The following is a 10,502-nucleotide window of genomic DNA, read 5'->3' as shown; positions in this document are numbered from 1 at the left end:
ATGTTTAGATAACTTGACCCCAACAATGCCGTGGACACTCCAATGGAATGTCGTTTGACATGATCAATGATCAAGGACCTAACCATTAGACATCTATGATGTCTCAGGTCAAAGGATTACTTACATTATTCCAAACTTCAAAGTTACTTGCTTGACATGTGAGTAGACCTCCATGCAAGTACTCTCGTTCGATTGTCTTCAGTGAACTCATTCCCTTAATGAGCACCTACATACTTGTCTTAGTGTCACTACACGAATGGGATGAGACTTTCCATCCTTCCATTTGAAGCGGACATAGTATGTACCAGTTTATGCATTGTCAGTATCCCTCCGACAATCCTATGACCAGGAACCTTTTTGGACATGATGGTTATGAGAAGAAGGTCTCTGTAGTCTAACATCATTAGATTACTTCTTTCATCAATCCATTGTCCATGGATTCATTATTTAGGACATATTTTGTTCATTGAGATAGTCCTAATTAGTATCTTTGCCTTCCGATGTATAAGAGTCATATATACATCAATTCATTGTCCGGAAAGGTTTCTTCCAAAGATTGACTTTCAAGGCATATTTCCAACAATCTCCCACTTGCACTAAAGTCAATCACTAGTGTATCTTATACATGCTAGTTGAGTGAGCTTATGCTCGTAGGTTAACTTGGTTATGTATTAATCACCTTTTAATTTAAAAGGGATTTACTTATCAAATGTTTCTAAAACATTTTGATGATGTCTCTTTCTTGTGTTCGAATACTTTGATGAGACCTTGATTCCATGGCTTGAGCTATCACCCCATTACGTCGTAGTATCCTACTAAAATCCTTATGGTTTGGATTCAATCATTGGTTCTAAAAGAACCCCTTCCTTTCAAAACACCTTTTGAAGCAGTTTCTAAAACAATATATCGACATATATTTTGTTTGTATACTTTATACAAACTTTGCTCCAATCCTTGAGACCATTGTAGTACAATATTATCAATACATTCATATGATTAGTACTTCATTCATTATGAAGTTCCATTTGTTAAAATGGATTATTTTCACTTTGGTTCATAACCTAAGTGAATGCACGCTTCTAGAGTCCCACTCTGATGTTCCTTTCTTAAAGGCAATAATACTCTTTCAGTTGCTATGGTTCTGATCCTGGGCTATAGTAATATCTAAAAGTGACAACCCACGTGGTTTTTCACTTTTGGATATTTACTCATAAGTCCATACATGTGTCCATTTTGTGATTTTATGACACATTCATTATAAGGGTTATGAAAGTGATTTTCTATCATATAGGAAAATGCTTTCTTAAATCTTCAACATTTGAGATTTAATTTCCCCATATAACTTCCTTGAGATAGCCTTGCTATATCAATAAGTCCAATTTCAAGTTTATACTTTAAAATTGACCGTGTCATGTCTTGTCATTTTTCGAGTAACATCTATGTTTTATCAAGTCTATCAAATAGACTTTATTCATATCTTGTTGCTCAAATTATGACATCACTCCCACTGGGCTTGTTGTAACTTAGCATTCATTCAAAAACTTAACACTTAAATTTTCTTGATTTGAATGCATATTGCTCCCACTAACTTGTTTTGGATCTATTGACAATCATTGAGATCCATTAGCTTATTAATGATGTCTCAACAATTTTGAGACTATCAACAACGCTAGCTAACACAAGTTATTTAAATGAATCATTTAAATGGTGTCATACACCATACTTCAAGTTTTAGTCATACTAAGACTTTAATGTAGTCATATAAGAATTATCCAAGTCTTTAGTGAAAGCATGGCTTCTACTAAGGATATAGAAACTCAATCATTCCTTCTAGGTGGTTGATATAATTCTTTATCAAAACTACATAGAGCGTTATAGTTACATAAGGTGACGAATTCGGATTGTCTTGTTGTTAAACTATATGTTGTGACTCATTTTGAAACTATCCCCTTTTGTTTCATAAACTTGTCCATATGCTTTGTTATTTAGCTTGTTCTCTTAAAAGAGAATGATGGACAACTCCCAACATATAACCATTTTATGCTAGGTTGACGAAACCTACATTCAAAGACTATTCTTTAGAATGTTACACAACATAGAATATTAACGTTTTGTAGAGCTTGAGTCTTTTAACAATTAAAATTATAAACTCTCAATAATAGTCAAGTACTATTATTATTTAGACAACTATAAACCAATCATATTCAAGTTTATATCCAATTTCTCACCTCCTACTATTTCTCATGACTTTAATGAAAAATCATTTCATACATTCAAAAAAATGTATAAACGTGGAGTATACGGGTTGAGGACATTGTGTAGTAGCTTTAAAACCTTTCAAGCTCATTTGTTTCACTTTTCACTAAGTTGATGTCTTGTTATTAAGTGACTAAAATCTTTAAACATTTTATTGATTTAGACACTTCATTTTTGGTTTAATCACTAACACACTTGACATTTTAAAACAATTTTAAGAATGTCCAATTAATTGTTCAAAACTACTAATTGAATCAAGAGTGATCTTGATTATTGTGGTTTAAGTGATAACCATATAAGAAACGTTTTTTTCTTATTTCTAATATCATTATAATCATGTATCTCATCTAGGATACAACAAGACAATATTCAATTCATAACATTACTTTAAGGAAATATTTTATTTATTAGAAGGCATTCATCACATTACATTAATATGATAACACAAACATTCACAATGTTTAACTTAAAAGGAATTCGCTCTAAACATTTAGAGACTTATTTAAGTACCTTCAAACATTTAGGCATTAATAGTGGTCTTCCATCATATGAAGCCACATAATAAGTTCTTAACACAATAAGAAAGTTTAAAGACAATCTTTAAATGCCTAAACAAACTTCCCAAGTAGTAAGCAAAAACATGGTGACCGAACCCTTCTCCACTCTTTTCTTTGCTTGTTCCTCTTCTACTTAGCTCCTCCACCTATATACAATTATACAAGTGATTAGCACTTTATATCAAATATAAATATTTAGAAGATCTAACAATTAGAATTGAAGATAAGAACATAAACCATACCTTGTGGCTTGTCCTTAAGAGTTGCAAGGTATAACCTGCAATTCCTCTTCCAATGCCCCTCCTTTCCACAGTGGTGGCAAGCCCCCTTGGGCTCCATTGCCTTCTTTTTCTTCACTCCCCCTTTCGGCTTAAGAGTGGGTGACTTCTTCTCCTTCCCTTTGCCTTTGCCTTGCGGCTTAGACTTGGAAGAGGATGGCTTGTTGTAGGCTACTGCAGAAGTCCCTACAACGTTCTCTTTCATCATAGTTTTCTCAGCAGTTACTAACATGTTTAGTAACTCAGAGAGAGTACTATCCATTTTATTCATATTGTAGTTCATTACGAACTGTGAGAATGAATCAGAAAGAGAAACCAATATAAAGTCCTGGGCCAATTCCCCGTCAAGTGGAGTACCTAGGTTCTCCAGTTGTTCAATGAATCCTATCATCTTCAGTGCATGTAGATGCACTGGAGCCCTCTTGACCATCTTGGTCTTCACAAGTTCACAGACAGTGCCAAAGCGACGGTTGCGCGTCCCTTCACCATATAACTCCGTAAGATGGAGTATTATGGAAAATGCACTGTCCATGCCCTCGTGCTGTCTCTGTAGCTCCTCATTCATGGAAGCCAACAGATAGCACTTGGCTTGTGTGTCATCCTCAATGTGCTTGTCAAACTTAGCACGTTCATCCTCAGTGGCCGAAGGGCCAAGAGGTATGTGTTGATGTATTATTCCTTCCTAATGCTAGAATATATTTAGTATAATGGCACAAGCAAGGGTGTCGAATCCACATGGACTAATTGGACAAGCAAGATTGTGGCATGTGCAACAAGCCTTTGAACCCCTAGGTGTCCCTAGTTGGAGGAGTTGTGTCTCCTGAGGGCTTACAGTGCTGACACCCACAAACATCTACCAAATCTGCAAACAACTTGGTTACTACAAGCTTTAAACAAACTAATAAGAACCAATGAAGATTTTGTTTTACATTCAAACTTAAAAGTTTTCCACTCCAAAGAATCGTATCAATTGTAATGTATAAAGATATTTCTCCATGTCTTACAACTTCAAGGTCACCATACCCAAATGCTTCAGATAGAATTCGCCTCAACTCTACTCCTCACAGCTTCCACTCAAGTTCTCACTCAGATCTTAAGGTTTAGTCTCTCCACAACATATATGAGTGAAATTATGTAAATGGAATCAAAATTCTCACATATGAAATCTGAAATGGCAGCACAGTTTCTGAGTAGATCTCATGAAATGAATCAAATGCTAAGAATATAAATAACACACACACTTACCATCACCCATGAATACATCCTCAATGATCAGCTAGGTCTTTCTCAAGGTTGTAATGCAAGGCTTAGGGTATAGGTTATGAAAGACTTGATACGAAATACTAGAGTTTGGGGCATACCAAAGTGTCTTTGAGGCTCTTCACTGGCATTTGTCTTCTTTTGTTTTTGGCGTCCAGGCCCTATGCTTTATAATGAGGCGATTTGGAATTTGTATCCACTTTGATCCTCTCTTTTTTTTTTTTTTTTTTTTTTTTTTTTTTTAAGAAACATTTTCAACATAGGTGCCCTCGGTACACGCCACAATCTTGCTCTATAACTCAATCTGCCCTTAGTCTTCATCACATTGGTATTCCCCAAACTATAAGGGATGGCTTGTAATGGGCTAGAATGGGTAGATTATGGTGTGGGTGATGAAAGAGTTAGGCTAAAGTGTTTGGTTGCAACAAGGGTGAATGGAGCACACAAATGGGTAGGATGTAAGCCTTTTAGTAGTTAAACATGCATAGCCTAACATCATCTCATTGAGTTCATTCATGAATGATACTGAATACATGGTATCTGCAAAGGAGAATGATTCTTAGCATCCAAACGAAATAGAAGTAATGAGATCATTTAAAGTGAAATTGAAAGAAAAAGATAGGAGTAGAAACACTTTAAACCCTCTCAAAGAAGCAATTAGGCTCAAAATAACTCACTAGGGTAGTCTCCACTATTCTTCTTCCAGAATTTGAGTATGGTACCTCCATGATCATAATTTCAAGAGTTAAAGCTTTATACATGACAACAAGATGCAACACTTTTTCATAGCAACCCAATCGTTTGTTTTCAAACATAGCCCTCATATACATTCATATTAGTAAGCAAAACACCCTTAACCAAAACTAACACATAAAACAAACACAAAACACAAACCTTCCATCCCACACCCCCAAACCTAACCTAAGCATTGTCCTCGATGCTTAAAATTGTATGCAAAGTAAATAAGCAAAGAATATGGAATGGAAATAACATAAACACAAAATAAGGAAAGAACACAAACCACACTAGGTTGCCTCCTAGCAAGCGCTTTATTTAATGTCTAGGCAAGACATGGTAGCTTGTTCATGGTGTTGTAAACTCAAGAAAATCTACAACTTGATACACTGGCTCTTCCTCCACTTTCTCCAAGTACGGTTTCAATCGCTGCCCATTGACTTTAAAAGAGGTGCCATTCTTCATGTTCTCTATCTCCACAGCTCCGTGGGGAAATGTTTGTAACACTTTGAATGGTCCCACCCACCTAGACTTCAATTTACCTGGAAAAAGTCTCAAACGTGAGTCATACAAAAGTACTTTCATACCTTGGTGAAACTCCTTCCTTAGGATGGCCTTGTCATGATAGAGCTTAGTCCGTTCCTTGTAGATTTTGGCATTCTCATATGCCTCATTTCTAAGCTCTTCCAACTCATTAAGTTGGAGCTTCCTTGCTATTCCAGCATCCTTGTAATCAAAGTTGAACTTCTTGATGGCCCAATATGCACGGTGTTCAAGCTCCATTGGCAAATGACAAGCTTTCCCAAACACAAGGCGATAAGGACTCATGCCAATGGGGGTCTTGTATGCTGTTCTATATGCCCATAGTGCATCATTTAACCTCAATGACCAATCCTTCCTTGTAGGGCTCACAGTCTTCATCAAAATGTTCTTGATCTCCCTATTGCTAATTTCCACTTGTCCTGAGGTCTGAGGATGGTACGGGGTTGCCACTTTGTGATTGATGTTATACTTCTTCATCAAGGATTCAAAGGGTTTGTTGCAAAAATGGCTGCCACCATCACTAATAATAGCTCTTGGGGTTCCAAACCTACAAAAAATCATATCCTTAAGAAAATTCAACACAACCTTATGATCATTAGTTCTTGTAGCAATGGCTTCAACCCATTTGGATACGTAATCCACTGTCACTAATATGTATAAGTAGCCAAAAGAGGATGGAAATGGTCCCATAAAATCGATTCCCCAAACATCAAAGAGCTCCACCACCAAAATGTTGTTCAATGGCATCTCATTTCTTCGGCTAATGTTCCCCATTTTCTGGCACCTATCACACTTAGAACAAAAATCAAAAGCATCTTTGAATAAAGTAGGCCAAAAGAAACCAGATTGTAAAACCTTTAGAGATGTCTTTTTGGCACCAAAATGTCCTCCACATGCCAATGTATGGCTAAATGTTAGAATGCTTTGTTGCTCACTCTCTGGGACACATCTCCTAATGATTTGATCAGGGCAATATTTAAACAAATATGGTTCGTCCCAAACGTAGTGCTTTACCATGGCAAGGAACTTCTTTCTTTCCTGAAAAGAAAGGTCATTTCTCATTATACCACAAGCAAGATAATTAACAAAATCCGCATACCATGGTTCTTGTTCTTGAACAACAAGGAGTTGTTCATCTGGAAATGATTCATTTAGGGGCAAAGGTTGTCCAACTCCATGGTTTTCATTAAGCCTGGACAAATGGTCAGCCACAACATTATCACTGCCCTTCTTATCTCGAATTTCCAAGTCAAACTCTTGTAGTAAAAGTATCCATCTAATCAAGCGTGTTTAGCATCCTTCTTTGTCATCAAGTACCTAAGGGCTGCATGATCAGAAAACACAATAACTTTAGATCCCACAAGATATGACCTAAACTTTTCTAAGGCAAAAACAACAGCAAGCAACTCCTTTTCAGTTGTGGAATAGTTAAGTTGAGCATCATGCAGAGTCCTGCTTGCATAGTAGATCACATGTGGAAGCTTGTTCACCCTTTGCCCTAAAACTGCACCAATAGCATAGTCAGAGGCATCACACATTAATTCAAAAGGTAACGACCAATCTGGTGCCATAATAATAGGGGCCGAGGTTAGTTCATATTTCAAAGTATTGAATGCATCCATACAAGCCTCATCAAAATGAAATACAACATCTTTAGCTAACAGATTGCATAATGGACGAGTGATCATTGAAAAGTTCTTAATGAAACGACGATAAAAACCCGCATGGCCCAAAAAACTTCTTACTCCTTTCACAGTGGTGGGGGCTACCATATTGGTGATGATGTCAATTTTGGCTTTGTCCACCTCCATTCCTTTGCTAGAGATTACATGTCCCAACACAATTCCTTGTTTCACCATAAATTGGCACTTTTCCCAATTGAGAACCAAATTTGTTTCCTGACATCTTTGAAGTACTAAAGAGAGATGGTTAAGACATTCATCAAAAGAGGAACCAAACACTGAGAAGTCATCCATAAATACCTCAATGAATCTTTCTACCATGTCAGAAAAGATGGCCAACATGCATCTTTGGAATGTTGCTGGAGCATTGCAAAGTCCAAAAGGCATTATCCTATATGCAAATGTGCCAAAGGGGCAAGTAAAGGTTGTTTTCTCTTGATCCTCCGGAGTGATTGCAATTTGATTGTAACCTGAGTATCCATCCAGAAAACAATAATGTGAGTAACCTGCCAATCTCTCAAGCATTTGATCTATGAGAGGCATAGGAAAGTAATCTTTTCTAGTGTTAGAATTCAACTTCCTGTAATCGGTGCAAACACGCCAACTGGCCGTGGGCTTTGTGGGCACAAGCTCATTGTTTTCATTCCTCATCACAGTGATTCCCACCTTCTTAGGCACCACCTGAATAGCACTCACCCATTTGCTATCAGAAATGGGATATATGATCCCCACATCTAACAATTTCAACACCTCATTCCTAACAACCTCCTTCATGTGTGGATTGAGTCTTCTTTGTGGCTCACGGGTTGACTTTGCCCCTTCCTCCAAAAGAATCCTATGCATGCACATGGTAGGGCTTATTCCCTTGATATCTGCAATAGACCAACCAAAAACTGATTTGAACTCTTTTAACACCCTAATTAGTTTATCTTCTTCATTTGGGGTGAGGTCAGAAGCTATGATAACTGGAAGAGTTTCAAATTCAGCTAGATATGCATATTTTAGATGTGGTGGAAGTGGTTTAAGTTCAAGTTTTGGTGCCTTAACAGTGGAAGGAGTTAGATGTGACATTGATGGTTCTAAAGGCTCTAAAAGAGGTGAAACATTCAAAGGATACAATGCTAATGCTTCCAAGGCAGCTACTTCTTCCATGAGTGCATCTTCTTCATCAAACTCATCTTGAGATTAACTCAAAACAGTTTGTAATGGTTCATTCGATTGTGCCTGCAAGAACTTAGAGAATACCAATGAATCAAGTACATCAATGGCATAACAATCAAGAGATGAAGAAAGATGAGAAAGAGATTCAAACACTTTGAATTGAACTGTCTCTCCTAACACTGTCATAGTGAGGAGTCCATTTTGCACATCAATGATGGTCTTGGCCGTGGCCATGAAAGGTCTCCCAAGCAATATTGGCAACTCACGATCATGTATAGGAGCTTCTTCCATGTCCAACACTACAAAATCTGCAGGCAAGATTAGTTTATCAACTTGAACTAGAATATCTTCTACTATACCTCTTGGATATTTCACGGATCTGTCTGCAAGTTGTAATGAAATAGTGGTGGCTTTCAAATCTCCCAAACCTAGTTGAAGGTACACTGAATAAGGCATTAAGTTGATGCTAGCACCCAAATCAAGCATCGCCTTCTCTACTTTCTTGTCCCCTATGGTGATGTTGATAGAGAAACTTCCTGGGTCCTTGAGCTTTGGTGGAAGTTTTCTTTGCAAAACTGCACTCACATTCTCAGACACCACTACCTTCTCATGTGGTCCATACTTCCTTTTGTAGCTGTTTAACTCCTTGAAGAACTTCCCATATGCTGGCATGTTCCTAATGACATCAAGCAAAGGTAAGTTAACATTCACTTTGCTTAGTATATCAAAAATTTCCTTGAATGACTTATCCTGCTTGCTCTTGGCAAGTCTTCCAGGGAATGGTATTGGTGAAGTGTAAGGTTTCTCGGCCTTGTGAAGATTTGGTGCTTCAAGTGAGGAATTAGCATGGCTTGGTTCCTCATTTGGTTTCTCATTTTCCCCTTGAGTAACACCTGCATTCACATGATCATATTCATTAGTAACTTCCTTGCCAACTCTATTATCAATAACCTTACCACTTCTAAGTGTAGTGATTGCTTTGGCTTGCTCTTGGTTCCTTTGGAGTATCACGGGTTGGCTTGGAAACTTTCCAACCTCTCTTTGGTTCAAGGCATCTGCAATCTGTCCCAATTGTGTCTCCATTTTGGTAAGAGCCGTCGAATGTTGTTGGAGAGTGTTATTTGTGGAATGTTGGAATTGCAAGGTGTTTTGGGCTAACAACTTAACCGTATCCTCTAGAGTAGTGGCAGGTTTTGGTTGGAAATTTTGGAAATTGTTGTTCTTCCATGAGTGGTTGGGATGATCTCTCCAACTTGAGTTATATGTATTGGAATACACATCATTCCTTGGCCTTTGATTGTAAGAATTCATGAGGTTCACTTGCTCTTGAACATATTCGGGATAAGCCTCCCTAGATGGACATTGATGAGTAGGATGGCTTGGTATGTTGCAAATGGCACACACTTCATTTGATTTTGGCACCATGTTGAGCACGGCTTCAAGCTTCCTTTCTAGGTTAGCTACCTGAAACAAAAGATCATGATTAGAGCTTGTTTCATAGACTCCAACTTTCTTACCCCTTAAATCTTTGTGTTGAGCATTAGACCCCAACATCTCATAAATGTTATATGACTCTTGAGCATTCTTTTTCTTCAATGCTCCACCTGCTGCATTATCAACAGTTGATTGACAAGTTTGGGTTAGTCCATCGTAGAAAATTTGCATTTGTAAGTGAAAAGGTAACCCATGGTGTGGACATTGTATCAAGAGGCCTTTAAAACGCTCCCAACACTCATTAAAAGGTTCTCCATCATCTTGTTTGAAGTTGAAGATTTGTCCCCTTAATGTGGCTGTCTTTTGAGTGGAAAAGAACTTCTCCAAGAATTTCTTAGCCACGGCATCCCATGTAGTGAGGGAACCTGGTGTTAGAGTCATCAACCAACTCTTGGCCTTATCTTTCAAGGTGTAAGGAAACACTTTCATCCTCAAATTTGCTTCACTTACTCCCTGCAAAGGTAAACCACTCACAACATTGTAAAACTCTTTAATATGAGCTAAAGGGTCTTCATTAGGTAAGCCATAAAATGAAG

General features: G+C 37.6%; 1 protein-coding gene and 1 non-coding gene across 2 annotated transcripts; one reads left to right on the top strand and one right to left on the bottom strand.

Annotated features, from left to right (window-relative positions):
* Positions 1 to 2,775: 2,775 nt before the first annotated feature.
* On the bottom strand, positions 2,776 to 3,744 carry LOC148694346 (uncharacterized). Its single transcript, XM_088699379.1, has one exon. The coding sequence runs from the start codon at positions 3,654 to 3,656 to the stop codon at positions 3,018 to 3,020; it is 639 nt and encodes a 212-aa protein (XP_088555505.1). The 5' UTR covers positions 3,657 to 3,744; the 3' UTR covers positions 2,776 to 3,017.
* Positions 3,745 to 10,153: 6,409 nt separating this feature from the next.
* On the top strand, positions 10,154 to 10,264 carry LOC137749096 (small nucleolar RNA R71). Its single transcript, XR_011070166.2, has one exon. It is a non-coding gene; the product is annotated as a small nucleolar RNA R71 (small nucleolar RNA).
* The last annotated feature ends 238 nt before the right edge of the window (positions 10,265 to 10,502 follow it).

The sequence above is a fragment of the Pyrus communis genome, chromosome 9 (assembly GCF_041283825.1).
Source record: "Pyrus communis isolate YQ-2024b chromosome 9, ASM4128382v1, whole genome shotgun sequence".
NCBI lineage: Eukaryota > Viridiplantae > Streptophyta > Magnoliopsida > Rosales > Rosaceae > Pyrus > Pyrus communis.
This window is presented reverse-complemented; position numbering and strand designations above follow the sequence as displayed.

What these genes read in the sequence shown, in the direction of transcription:
- LOC148694346 (XM_088699379.1), bottom strand. Translation starts at nt 3,656, where the DNA reads ATGAATGAGGAGCTACAGAGACAGCACGAGGGCATGGACAGTGCATTT.